The following is a 13,181-nucleotide window of genomic DNA, read 5'->3' as shown; positions in this document are numbered from 1 at the left end:
ACGATACGAATTAATATCTTCATCATGACGACCATGGCCCAGTCGCAGATCCAGCTGCCTACGCCGCATCCGGCACCAAGCTTGGACGTCACCATCCCACCATCCTCGATATCTCTTCCCACCGATCCCAATTCTCGACTTCGAAGCCGCTTGGCCCTAGACACCTATTCGTCGCCCGTTAATCAAAACGGCAGCTTCGAGTTCGACCGTGTTGTGAAGAGCGGCTACCTGCAGAAGCGCACACAGAAGACAAAGGTTCGTAGGACCCGTATCCATTTACGCTTGAGGACCATTTCTGACCAATTGTGTAGACTTGGAAGTCAATTTACTTCGTCCTCCGACCCAATTCACTCTCAATTTACCGATCCGACAAGGAGGACAAGCTGCGACACAAGCTGTACCTCGCCGACTTAACCGCCGTTGCTTTGCTCAAGGACCCCAAAAACAAGAGAAAGAACGTGTTTGGACTCTTTTCGCCAGCGAGGAACTACCACTTTCAGGCTAGCAGTAGCCACGATGCAGAGGAATGGGTGGATTTGATTAGGAGTCATGCCCGTATTGAAGAGGAACATGATGAGCTGCTCCTTGCCAGCCCGAATGGCAAGCGGCAATCCTACCTTGTGGTTGGCAGATCCGCCCAGGCTGGAGACATGGCACGAACTGAAAGGCTTGGATCAAGCTCTCCTGAGCCGCTGGAACCTCCAGTGCCGCGCTTTGTTGGCTCAACCCATCGACGTCCATCGCAGATGGCGGATACCGCTGGGTACTCAGGCAACGAACTCGCCTCGCATTCGGACTTCTCAGACAACGAGATTCAAAGGATACAGGGCATGTCCATTGAAGACCTGGCGGTCCAGTTGCCGAGCAAAGGCACCCAGGACCGGCCAGGTCTTGACCGTAATGCTAGCCAACTTAGCGGTCTCAACATTGAGCAAGATCCGGATCGCGTCATCTGGCAGGGCTGGCTTTGGTTCCTCCGCAGCAAGGGCGGCGTGAAGCAATGGAAGAACCTTTGGGGTGTGCTCCGGCCGAGGAATTTTATTCTCTACAAGGACGAGTCCGAGTACACGGCGCAGTTCATTCGACCAATGTCGGCAATTGTTAATGTGGTTGACATTGACCCGGTCAGCAAGACCAAGAAGCACTGTCTGCAGCTCATTACGGAGGAAAAGAGCTACCGATTCTGCGCCCACGACGAAGAATCTTTGATTCATTGCCTTGGCGCATTCAAGAGCTTATTCGCCAAGAGACGAGAGCTCGAGACGCGGGGTCCTACAGGAGGAAACCAGCCCACTACAAATGCGGCATGAAGCTGCAAGTCATTACTAGGCAACCCACAGGATTTTCTTTTTTAGCGGGAGTTTTGCCACAGCCTTTTTTCTTTCTTTTGTTTACGAAGCATGACGCAACGATATTTATTTGGGACTCTACAGAGTCGAGGAGCCGGAGAGAAATGCTTGCTAATAGCTTTTGCTACTCAGCTGCAGCTACGGTCGAGTGTCGAGAAGACGACGACGACTCGGGCGCTGGTGCATTTCTTGGGAGAACGAGAGGGAAAAGGCCAGGCCACTTCTTGGGAGAAAGAAGCCTATTAGCCAACCGCTTTGTTTTAGTATACCCTACCTTAGTGTGATACTATAGGCAGACTTTGACTGCTGGCCGTCTCAATATGAGGAGGCGGGTTACGAGTGACGATAATAATGAATAAATATTCTACTGCATTTCTGAGTTTGTCATTGTCGCTCAGTGATGCGAAGGCTTCTGTGCTTAGACCGGCCAGTGTTGCACAGACGAAAGCCCCCTGAACGACAGGAATGTCAAGAAATGATCATTCTCATTAGGTCACTGGCAAGTCATTGATTGCCTCTTGTGACACAGGATCTAGCAGACTCCCACGGCAAACCAGACCAGGCAGGTGTTATTGACTTGATGACCGCTTTGGCCGAACTTGACCAATAGCGCTGAAGATATTAGTTCTCCAACTTTTGAAGGTGGGAGGGCTTTGGCACTAAGAATTATGAGAGGGAACTCAGGAGGGGGGGAAGCGAAGAAAAAAACGGTGTGGCGAATGAGAGTGGCGCAAACAGCTCAGACCTCTGTTGGTGTTGTCCAGCTCCAGCCCCGGTCGGGTGACGTGGACCCTCTTTTATCGGACGGTCCTATGGCGCCGCGTCCCGGCCACACCAACCTCACCTCCGCCGCCGGTTCCTTTTCAGTCTACGGGCCTTCTGCGCGTTTGAATACCACCCACACCTTTCCTCTGCATAGTAAGCTCTCGCCTCTGAGCTTTCCCCTTGGCTCTTTGGACGACACCCCAACAGACCTTGACCTTAACCTTGTGAAATGCCTGCATGGCAAATGCCGTTCCTGGCCGAGACAGGCGAATCACACGCCGCAACGGCCATGCGTCCAGCAACGGCTTACCCCTGTCTATGGCGGGGGGGACCTGACGAAGAGAAAGAGGTCTCGGTACGCTTCTTCTCTGCTGTTGGCTCTGTGACGGTTTGGATCAATAACTTAGGGCACTGCTTTGAGAGTAGTTAAGTGTTGGTTGTTTGCGGTCGAGTATAGGCGTGTTCATGGGTTGTTTGGCTCTCCGGCTGCTTTATCTTTTCCTATAGTGACGGACGGGATACAACCCTGTCGTGAGAAGAGCATGGGCTCGGTATACTGCGCCGACTCTATTCGTCCGAAGTTCTACACCTTTTGAGAAGCGCTTTTGACAGATGTGATTGATCGATGCTCCGTATGGATGGAACCTCTCCAGATGGAGGCCCCCATCTTCTAGGGAGGCGACTTCTTCTCTACTCGCACTTCCGTTTGGGCGGCCTGGGCATTTACGGGCAATGATATATAGGGTAGGTCAGTTAAGGGTCGCGTGCTATCACCTCGGCGTTGTTTTTGAATGACTTTCTCTCGATCTTTCGCCCACACCTTTCTCTGCGAGCAGGGCGAGCACTTTCTCTGCCCGAAGGGTTGTATCGCTGGTTTCTGTTGGACCTGCAGGTAGTCAGTCGCCCTTCTGTCTCTTGGGGGGCTCCCTCAGCTGCTCTCCTTCAAGGTTCCATTAGGACGTCCTCGTGGACTATTTCGGCACTTTCTGCGTACTTGATCTAGCAGATCAGGATGCTTCATACCTGATCGACGTTTGCACCGCGCGTATTATATTACTTCTTTTCTTCTGCTTCTGGGCTCCTTATTAGCACTAAGAGTCGACCATCCGTAGGCTGTCTGACTTGGCGACGCTTTCAAAGACTAGAGCTTTGTCTAGTATCTCTATATCGACACACGATCGTAGTGATCTGGGGGAATAAAACAGCTCGTAGGGCGATATCACAACAACGCGATAGTAAAAGTACTGTCTTGATATCAACAATATCAGAAAAAAAACGCCAACAATGAGGCTCGTCCCTATCCTCTGGGCCGCCTGGTCCCTCATCCTACCCGTCCTTGCCCAAAAGCCGCAACTCCCCCTCTTCTCAACATCTCGCTGGATAACAGACTCGTCCAACGCCCGCGTCAAACTCCGCTGCATCAACTGGGCCGGCCATATGGAGGTCAACCTCCCTGAGGGTCTCCACAAGCAGCCGATAGAGTACCTGGCCGACTGGATCAAGCAGCAAGGCTTCAACTGCGTGCGCCTCACCTTCTCGACAGACCACGCCACGAACCCGGGCATCACTGTCCGCGACTCCTTCGTCAACGGCGCCAAAGCAGCCGGCGTGCCCGAGGCCGACCTGCTCAAGCTGTACGACCAGGCCCTAGTCCAAAACCCGTTCCTCGCCGACGGCAACATAACGCAGCGCGACGTCTTTGGCAAAGTCATCGACGTCCTCTGGGAGCGCGACATCATGACCATCCTCGACAACCACGTCAGCAAAGCCTCCTGGTGCTGTAACCTCGACGACGGCAACGGCTGGTGGAAAGACGCGCGGTTCTACTGGGCCGCCAACTCGCGCTACTTTGACACGGACGACTGGCTCGCGGGCCTGCAGCAAATGAGCCTCTGGGCCAAGACCAGACCGGGCGTCGCGGCGATCTCCATCCGCAACGAGTTGCGCGCCACCTGGACGCAGATTCCCTTTGACGCGGATCAGTGGTACGGCTACGTGACGCGCGGGGCTAAAGTCGTCCACGAGGCAAATCCGGACGTGCTCGTCATCATCGGGGGGCTCAACTCGGCCACGGACTTTTCCCCGCTACGGACGAAGAACCTCGATACAAGCGCGTGGAAGGGGAAGAACGTGTGGGAGGCGCATAGCTACAGCTTCACGGTGACGACGCCAAATTTCGGAGACTGCAATGTTGAAAAGGCAGAGTACGGCGCCCTGTTCGGCTTCGTGCTGGAGCAGGGTAAAGGGTACACCGGTCCGCTGTTCGTGTCCGAGTTTGGGGCCGCCATGCAGGGCGGGAGCGAGGACGGGCTGTCGGCCGAGGAGCACGCGTACCTGACTTGCCTTGTGGGCTATCTCGAGGACAATGACGCGGATTGGGCGTTGTGGGCGATTCAGGGGTCGTATTATGTGCGGAACAAGGCGGTTGATTTCGACGAGACGTGGGGTGCCATGGATCACGAGTGGAAAGATTGGAGAAATGGCAAGTTCAAGGGGCTCTTGGGGAACATTTTTGCCGTTACTCAGGGGCCTTAGCATGGCTGCTGGGAGGGTGAGATTGTGGAATTATGCGAGATGTCAGTTTTCGGGTTCGGGATGATGTATGTAGATCTTGCCCGGATGATGGACAGAGATAGTTTACCACTTTAAATTAATGTTGAGGACCGGCCCCCTTTCGTGTTGTGGCGAGGACATTCTGTGCCACCAGGCATCCAGATGGGTCTTGCATATCGAGGACAGTCAGTATTTGTCGCCGTACATCAGGGCCATCGTATCGAAAGATCATGGCGATGTAAATGATAGGTCGCCTCTGGGTTTTCGTCGTCCATTCACGCTTGGCAGAGACGGAGCCGTTGATAAAATGACTGGAAAAACTGGGTATCATGAATTTCTACCAATATCTAGTCCCGAGAATTGGCCAGTTGGCTGGTCTGGGTGAAGACGCGCGCCTGCACTCTCGGCTGACGCTGGTTGGAGACCTACCTCCCTAGGATGCCTCCTTTGCCTCGTCAGCCTTGGCCTCGTCGACCTTCTCTTTGGTCTCTTCTGTCTCTTGTGCTTCCGTGGTCTTCTCGGTCTCTTCAACTCCCTGAGCTTCTTGAGACTCCTGGGGTTCTTGCGGCGCCTCTACCGGAGCATCGTCCATGATAGTGTCCGCTTCATCTACTGCTGCCTCGTTGTCTGGCTTGCCATTGCTGAGCTCGGCCTCTTCGGCTTTGCCATAGATGTGTTCCTCCAGCGTCTTGAAAGTGGCGTCGAGCTCCTCGTTGGTCAGAACCAAATCAAACCCATCCTTGAACTTCGAATCTTCTTCCCAGTAGGGAGCAGCTTTGCTAAGGGCGTCTGCAACCAAATCGCCTTTCTCCGCCTTTCGCAAGCGTTCTTCCAAAACTTCCTTACTTGGTGGCAAGATAAGAATTGTCCGTGCCGAGTAGCCAAGGTCGCGAGTTTGTTGGATGGCCTATATTTCGGTTAATAAAATTTCAGTTTTACTTGGGAGAGAAGGGAGATGTCTTACCTCGCTATCCATGTAGGTGACTGGGACCTTGCCACCCTCGACAACCGCTTCTAAAGCCTTCCGACTCGTGCCATAGTCCACATCATCTATCGTGGTAAACTCCAATAACGCATCGCCATCTCTCAGCATGTTAAAGGCCTGTTTCTCGACGAAGTAGAAGACTTTGCCCTCAGCCTCGCCTTCTTGTGCCTTTCTCGTCGTATGCCGTGGCACGTATTTAAAAGCTCCAGGACGTCGGCTTGCGAGTAATTGAAAAAGTGTCGCTTTCCCTGCACCGGGCGGTCCTGAGAGTATGATTGGGCGCTTGTCTTCGGGAACGTCTTCAGATTTTACGGCTTCCTCGGCAGCCTCGCTTTCGTCTACATCGACCGGTTCCTCAAATATGGCGTCGATCTTTTCCGGATCGTCGATCTTGTCGAATGAGGCCAACCTTGATTTGCCTGCTATACGGAGGGCGCGCCAACTCTTACTCGCTTTGCTTTCAATAAAAGGCGCTTTTTCCTGGGGGGTGTTTGACATGTCGATCTCAAAGTCGTCGTTGGCAATCTTCCCCTTGAAGCTCTCAAGCTCTGGCAGGCTGTATCTTTCCAGGGCCTTGAGCTTCTTCATCGCACGCTCGTCATCGCCATCATCCAGGAAACCAAGGGGTAGAGACCCCATCGGCGTGGCCCTCAATCGCTTCTTTGTCGTTGTACGCTGAGCTGCCTTTTTGGCCTCGTCGAATGTCTCTGGGGATACTGCGGGCAACTCTATTGATGGGCAGTTCTCCGACTTCCAACGAATCCAGTTCTTATCTCTGGCAAGGACCGTTTCGACCATTCGACTGAAATACGGACCGTCAACCCCATGCTTGAGGTACTTGTCGACAATCGTCTTCTTCATCTCTGTCGCCCATTTCGTCTGTCTCCATGTCAGTCTGCCTCTTAACTGTTCACGGATATAATCCCGCCACTTACGTCTTCTTCGGTAAGAACCTGGCCGAGGTAAATCACCGATTTATTTTGAGCGTTGCCGGCCAGTTTCTCCTTTGTTTTCGGGGAAAGAGAGAGAAGGAAATCCATGATGATCAAGGCTTGAACGAGGATGTGTCTGCGGAAAGAAATGTCGCTCATCTAGGACAGTCAGTCTGAGGGCCACACAGCATGATGTGCCACTGCTTACCTCTAATTCAAAGAGGTCTCTGCTTGTCAGATATTTGGGATTGTATGAGTTTGCCAAGTCGCTCTCTTCCACATCTGCCCGTTTCCGTTTGAAGCCTCGTTGGGCCTCATCTACCGCTTTTGGCGGCCGCTGACCCTGCTCGCTTTGAATTGCTCGGAAAGATGTCATTGTCGCTTCTAAGCCGCGCTTGAACTCATTCAAGTGGGCAGGATCAAACAATCTCTTGGGCTGGCTAAAAGTCTCCTGCAGAGACCAGAACAAGGGATACAGAGCATCTGGCTCAAGCGGCTGATCGTTCTGCAGTGACTTCTTCGCGTCAAATGAAACGGCCTTTGGTTGAGACTTGGACTCTGTTTCCCTAGCCCCCGTCTGACTATCCACGTCCATTTGCTCGGTAGTCTCCTCAGCCTTGGCACTCAAATCGTCAAAGACAGTGACATTCTCGGTATGGTATTCTCCTCGCAAGTTGACGGAGCTCTTGTCTCCCAGGGGAAAGCTCTGGAACATGAAGATGAAGACGCGACCACAGAAAGCAGTATCCTCAGCTCGAGAGAGACGTCGCAGGAGTTCGTTACAGCTACGAAGGATCACCAATTGTTTTTGCTTGAAATGCTTCACGGTAATCCTTTCGCGTCTCGATTCAAGAAAGTCGAAGATCTTGCGGCATCCGGCGATTGTTTGGCTGTCCAGGAGTTCTTCCACCAGCCAGAATAACAAGGCTGGGTCGCATTTTTCGTCGTCGGAGAGCACAGTCAGGAGGTCAAACAAGTTCCAGACCTTGACGAAATCTGGGGATTCGATGGGTGTCGTGGCCTCGAGAAGTATGTTGTTAGTCAATTGATGCCTGGCGAGGATAATTGAGTTCGACCTACAATCAAATTGCTGAACATATCTCTTACGGCAGTCTCGATGATAGCGAATTGTTGGGCTTTGTTCTGAATCGCAATGCCGACGCCATTCTCTTCTGAGACTCCCGGAATCGCAAGCACGCGAGCAAGCTGTTCCTGCAGATCACCAAAGTCTGCCTTTTGTAATGCTGGTTCAATGGTGGGGGTAGACTTGACCTCCATCGAGCGAGCCAGGAGGCCGTCCAGCAATTTTGCAAATGCAACGACCCCGGGCACCTCATGGCGCTGAGGCGTGACGGCGGCCGGCATCTTGGGATCGGTCGAGAGACTGCGCTTAGTTGTGTAGAAGCGAGGAAAGCTTAGCCATATATGCCATGTGACGGTAGGTTTGGCTGGTCGAATGGATGTCGCGTTTCGTTCCCTCTCGACGCTAGGTGTGTTGAAGACTCCGTTGCGGAAAATGTGTTCGCAATGCGCAGCGTTGCCGATTGAAAGAATTCACGATCGGTCAAGCTTCAGTTCCCGTAGTGGAGGTATCCGTAAGGTAAGGTACGTCGCAAACAACGACCTTGAGTCTAAGGTAAGTGGGTCCAGCCACTGGCGCTACCACCCTGGAAGAAGTTTACAGCACCTTTTTGAGACACCCATAGGCACCTCGCAACTCAGGTGCTCTCCAGTGAGCAGCCCTGTAGCTTGCAAACAAACACTGGGGGAAGACTGAGCGCGTCGGTTTGTCGCGTGGGGAACCTGCACCACCAGCCAACTCACCTTCATCTGAGAGTGCGACTTGCCCGAAAAGCAAGGCTGAAATTTTTGAGAGGTGGACGAGCTCTGCATTTCGTCACTTTCAACAATTGCGCGCCTGCGCATCGAATTTTCCACAGCAAATCGATACCCGCCTTGTCTTTTCCTCACCAGCATGCAATCGCGCATATTGGCATTCCTCTTTGTCCGAAGTTGAAAAGCACCATGCCGACAGCCAAGAGGCAGAAGAAGAGCAGCGAGGCTCAAGCTGCGCCGTCAACCCGATCCCAAACAAAGGCCACGAGCGACCGTCCGACAGTTGCCGATATCGAGGGGGAAAGCGCATTCGCTCAATTGGCAAAGAAGCATTGGTTGAAGACCACAAGGAGCAAGAGGGCGACCAAGGTCAAGGTCAAGAACGATGTTCTCAAGCAAGAGATATGGGATGTTTTGGAACGTGATGGCTTCCCGTATAAGTCTATCTTGACTTTGGAGAGCTTGCAGACTCTCGAGAGGTATGTACAATTACACTGATATTTGGATATTTGCTGATCCTGATGTCCCTTAGTTACCTGTGGCCCGGATACTCCGACGACTCCTCCAACCATCATGTCTTACTATTGGTCCTGCTAGCTAACGTGAAGCGCCGTGAGCAACTCGAGGCATGGAGCATATTCGAGGATCGACCAGACGAATTCTCGGGCCTTTTTCGCCGAATCCTATCTCTGACTCTCGACCAAACACTTTCGCCTGCGATTCGGACACACCTGCTGTCATTTTTGATCTCGGCCTTCCAGAGCTTGGACTGCGCGATTGTGAGGAAAGAGTGCGCACCGTTGGTCTCCATTTCGATATGGCACAGCTTGTCGACTGAAGAACTACGCGAAGAGAAGCTCGAGCAGCACGCGCATGTGAGAAAGGCATGGCGTGCTGCAGGGAAACGATATGACGCTGCCGACGACGCTACAAAGGCGAAATTGCGGTTTGATCGATCATGGCTGTACAGCTTAGTCCTGCACTTTCTCAGCTTGATTTACACAGAGAACGCAAAGCCAGGTAAGAAGCTGTCATATAACTAGCTGGAGGAACGCGTGTCTGACGTGAATTAGACCAAGTCCTATACTGCGAGCGTTTTGTCGAGTTCCTGACAGACTTACAAAGCCAGCTTCCTACTCGACGTTATGTCAACACCCTTCTGCTTGACCTCCACATTCTCCCCGCCATGCGCCTGTCTCCTGTCTTTAATGACGAGGAGAACAGTCTTCTGAGGGATCTAAACGCACTTCTCAGACATTACACCTTTTTCACGATCGATGACCAAACAGGCGCACAATTGAGCCGGACAGAAGCGTATGATAAACACTGCGCAAACTTGTCAAGGCTTCAAAAGACGTCACTGAAGCATTTCAAGGAAAAGCTCACTGTATTGGCGTTGTCAAACTACGGCTCAATTGACAAGAGGGATGAGCTGGCCGGACTTCTGGAACCGCTGACCGACGAAGAGATTATTGAGTTAGCAGGGTTGCTTCGCCTCCGGACAACGTATCCAGACTCTTTGTCAGTGAGCATCGATAGGAAATTTCTCCTCGAGGCGCTTCTTACCACTTTTGAACGGCAGAAATCCTTTCAGGAAATCGCTCGCGACATGGCGTTGGTCCCCACGGAGCAATCTCTGTTCGAGAACAACGTGATGAGAACCGAGAATTACGATGGTTCCCATCCTCTGGCTTTGCCAAAGCTTAACTTGCAGTACCTGTCAGTTGGCGACTTCCTCTGGAGATCACTCGTCTTGTACCGTGCCGAGTCTTTCTACGGCATCAGGAAAGATGTTGAGTCCGCCATTCGTCGCCTTCGACCCGAAAGCCGCAGACCGGGTGAAACCAGCTTCCAAGGGTTCTCCAAAATGGCCTTGCCGACTACAAAACCTTCAATCCTCGAAGTTGTGCCTGCCCTCGTAGGGGATGACAAACCGTCGTTGGTTCGGGCGGAGATCTCCATTGATGTCCGCCGCCTGAACGATGGTATCAAGCGTGAATGGGACTCGCTGAGACCAGACGATGTAGTCTTCCTTCTTGCCATCCAGGCTCCCGTCTCCCACAGCGCCACGAACGGAGATAGTGCACACTCAGAAACCGAGAAGCTCGGCATTGTCTCTATCCGATCTGCCGAGATCATTCAGATCACTGACGATAAGGGTAAGGTGGTTCGAGATGGTTCAGGTCACTACGATAGCCGACGGAGATTCCAGTTGAAACTGGATCCCAGGACATATGCCGCGGACGCCGAACGCTCCTCTGCAAGTCCGCCTGAGGCATACGAGCGGATCAACGTTGTCATGCGTCGCAGCGGAAGGGAGAACAACTTCAAGCCCGTACTGGAGTCTATTCGTAGCTTGACACTCTCAGAGGTCCCGATTGCTTTGTGGTTTCATGAAGTTTTCCTCGGCTACGGCGACCCTGCCGGTGCCACCTACAAGCAGTTGCCGAACCGCATCAAGACTATCAACTATCGAGACACTTTCTTGGATTGGCAGCATCTTACTGGGAGCTTGCCAGGCAAGATTGTGGAGCCGAGTGATGATGTTTCTGGCAGTTTTGGCCCTCCATATGTGTTGGAAACTGCCGAGCGCCAAGCCGTTGAACCCTCATCAAAGCCATCCAAGAAGCGTCGTCGGGACACTGAGCCTGCCTTACTGGCTGAGGTGGAGACAGTGAAGGTATCGACCTATAAGCCACCCAACACTGGCCCATATCCTGTCGACACGCCGAAGTTAAACAAGGTGCGATTCACTCCAGCACAGATAGAAGCGATCACATCGGGAACGCAACCTGGTCTCACAGTCATCGTGGGCCCTCCTGGAACGGGCAAGACGGATGTCGCAACGCAAGTCATCAACAACATCTATCACAACTTCCCGGAGCAGAAGACGCTCTTGATTGCACACAGCAACCAGGCGCTCAACCAGTTGTTCGCAAAGATTGTGGCCTTGGATATTGATGCCCGTCATCTGCTTCGTCTGGGACACGGCGAGGAAGAGCTCTACACTGAAGGCAGTTTTAGCAAACACGGTCGTGTCGAATCTTTCCTGGAAAACCGAGATCGATACTTGCTGGAGGTCAACCGTCTGGCGGCCAGTATTGGTGCGCCTGGTGCTCATGGTAATTCTGCGGAAAAGGCCGGCTACTTCAACTCGGTGTATATCGAGCCAGCCTGGACCAAGTTCATCGAAATCACCAAGGCGGAAGAGACCTCGGCTGCTGACATTGTCGGCGCTTTCCCCTTCCATCAATTCTTTTCGGATGCGCCGCAGCCCCTCTTTTCACCCGAGGCCGACAGAGAAACCATTCTGGATGTTGCTAACGGGTGCTACCGCCATATTACAAAGATCTTCTCTGAATTGGCCGACGCCATACCATTCGAGATTCTACGCCGAGACAAGGACAAGGCCAACTATCTCCTGACCAATGAAGCACGAATCATTGCCATGACATCTACTCATGCAGCAATGAGACGTGGAGAGATTGCTTCCCTTGGATTCCACTATGACAACGTCGTCATGGAGGAAGCTGCACAAATCACCGAGATCGAAAACTTCATTCCCTTGGCTATGCAAAAGCCAAAGAAGGGGCAAATGAGCTTGCAGAGAGTTGTCCTATGTGGTGATCACTTCCAGAACTCCCCAGTCATTCAGAGTATGGCATTCCGGCACTACGCGAATCTTGAACAGTCGCTGTTCTCGCGACTTGTCCGCCTTGGAGTGCCCACTATCAATCTGGACCAGCAGGGCAGAGCTCGACCATCCATCGCCAGTCTCTACCAGTGGCGGTACCCCAAGCTGGGCAACCTGCCGCATGTGGAGAGCGAAGGCGAATACTCTGTGGCGAACGCTGGCTTCAAGTACGACTACCAGTTCATCAACGTACCCGACTACAAGGGACGGGGAGAAACGGAGCCAACTCCCCACTTCATCCAAAACCTCGGAGAGGCGGAGTATGCAGTGGCTGTGTACCAATACATGCGCCTTCTAGGCTATCCGGCATCGAAGATTAGCATTCTGACCACTTATGCTGGCCAGCGAGCCCTGGTGAAAGACGTCCTGGCCCATCGATGCGCTGACAAGACGATCTTTGGCATGCCCAAGATTGTAACAACCGTGGACAAGTACCAGGGCGAGCAAAACGACTGTAAGTTCTACAATTAGTGCGAAGCTTGGATGATCTGCACGGGAAACTAATACGCTGTAGATATTATTCTTTCGTTGACCCGCACATCAAGAGTTGGATACCTTCGTGACATCCGTCGCATGACGGTTGCGCTTTCTCGCGCGCGCCTGGGTTTGTACATCCTTGGCCGTCGTGAAATATTCGAGGCATGCTACGAGCTACGGCAAGCGTTCGACCAGCTCTTGGCCCGACCTGATAAGCTTATGCTTGTCACTGGCGAGCTCTACCAAACAGAGAGACCGAATGGTGGAGATGTTAAGGCTGAAGTCCCCGGAGAGGTTTGTATGGAAGGGGTGGAGCATCTTGGTCAGTACGTGTACCAGATGACCAACACCAAAGTGAAGCAATTGCAAGCAGAGGGCACGATAGCCGGAGGTGGGGAGATGGAGGTCCTCGAGACTCCGCTGGAAGTGGTAGACGAAACGGAAGAAGATGTAAATGATGCCGTGGAGGCGACCCCTGACGAGGTTGAGGAGTGAGAAACAAGCATGGCGAGGTATGCTGATGAGATACAAGAACGATGGCCAAGGCGGTGGTCATCTAGCAGGATAACGATGGGAATGTATCATTTCTA

The 13,181-nt window shown here is 52.7% G+C and overlaps 6 protein-coding genes across 6 annotated transcripts; 5 read left to right on the top strand and 1 right to left on the bottom strand.

Moving 5' to 3' along the window:
• Positions 1–24: 24 nt before the first annotated feature.
• Positions 25–1,310, top strand: CLUP02_03440 (PH domain-containing protein; the record flags this gene model as incomplete). Its single annotated transcript, XM_049282462.1, has 2 exons — positions 25–255; positions 312–1,310. 2 exons carry the CDS (start codon positions 25–27, stop codon positions 1,308–1,310), a joined length of 1,230 nt encoding a protein of 409 aa, XP_049139605.1.
• Positions 1,311–1,453: 143 nt separating this feature from the next.
• CLUP02_03439 (uncharacterized protein) lies at positions 1,454–1,959 on the top strand (the record flags this gene model as incomplete). The annotated part of the gene is made up of 4 exons (XM_049282461.1): positions 1,454–1,529; positions 1,646–1,688; positions 1,758–1,816; positions 1,886–1,959. 4 exons carry the CDS (start codon positions 1,454–1,456, stop codon positions 1,957–1,959), a joined length of 252 nt encoding a protein of 83 aa, XP_049139604.1.
• Positions 1,960–2,068: 109 nt separating this feature from the next.
• On the top strand, positions 2,069–2,500 carry CLUP02_03438 (uncharacterized protein; the record flags this gene model as incomplete). Its single annotated transcript, XM_049282460.1, has 1 exon — positions 2,069–2,500. One exon carries the CDS (start codon positions 2,069–2,071, stop codon positions 2,498–2,500), a length of 432 nt encoding a protein of 143 aa, XP_049139603.1.
• Positions 2,501–3,398: 898 nt separating this feature from the next.
• Positions 3,399–4,649, top strand: CLUP02_03437 (cellulase; the record flags this gene model as incomplete). Its single annotated transcript, XM_049282459.1, has 1 exon — positions 3,399–4,649. One exon carries the CDS (start codon positions 3,399–3,401, stop codon positions 4,647–4,649), a length of 1,251 nt encoding a protein of 416 aa, XP_049139602.1.
• Positions 4,650–5,100: 451 nt separating this feature from the next.
• CLUP02_03436 (guanylate kinase) lies at positions 5,101–8,477 on the bottom strand (the record flags this gene model as incomplete). Its single annotated transcript, XM_049282458.1, has 6 exons — positions 5,101–5,574; positions 5,632–6,531; positions 6,588–6,743; positions 6,793–7,605; positions 7,692–7,973; positions 8,409–8,477. The coding sequence occupies 6 exons, from the start codon at positions 8,475–8,477 to the stop codon at positions 5,101–5,103; spliced, it is 2,694 nt and encodes an 897-aa protein (XP_049139601.1).
• A 132-nt stretch (positions 8,478–8,609) lies between these two features.
• On the top strand, positions 8,610–13,086 carry CLUP02_03435 (intron-binding protein aquarius; the record flags this gene model as incomplete). Its single annotated transcript, XM_049282457.1, has 4 exons — positions 8,610–8,899; positions 8,953–9,440; positions 9,494–12,568; positions 12,629–13,086. The coding sequence occupies 4 exons, from the start codon at positions 8,610–8,612 to the stop codon at positions 13,084–13,086; spliced, it is 4,311 nt and encodes a 1,436-aa protein (XP_049139600.1).
• Between the last annotated feature and the right edge of the window lie 95 nt (positions 13,087–13,181).

The sequence above is a fragment of the Colletotrichum lupini genome, chromosome 2 (assembly GCF_023278565.1).
Source record: "Colletotrichum lupini chromosome 2, complete sequence".
Taxonomy (NCBI): domain Eukaryota; kingdom Fungi; phylum Ascomycota; class Sordariomycetes; order Glomerellales; family Glomerellaceae; genus Colletotrichum; species Colletotrichum lupini.
Note: the sequence above shows the minus strand (reverse complement) of the source record. Positions and strands in the feature narration are given on the sequence as shown.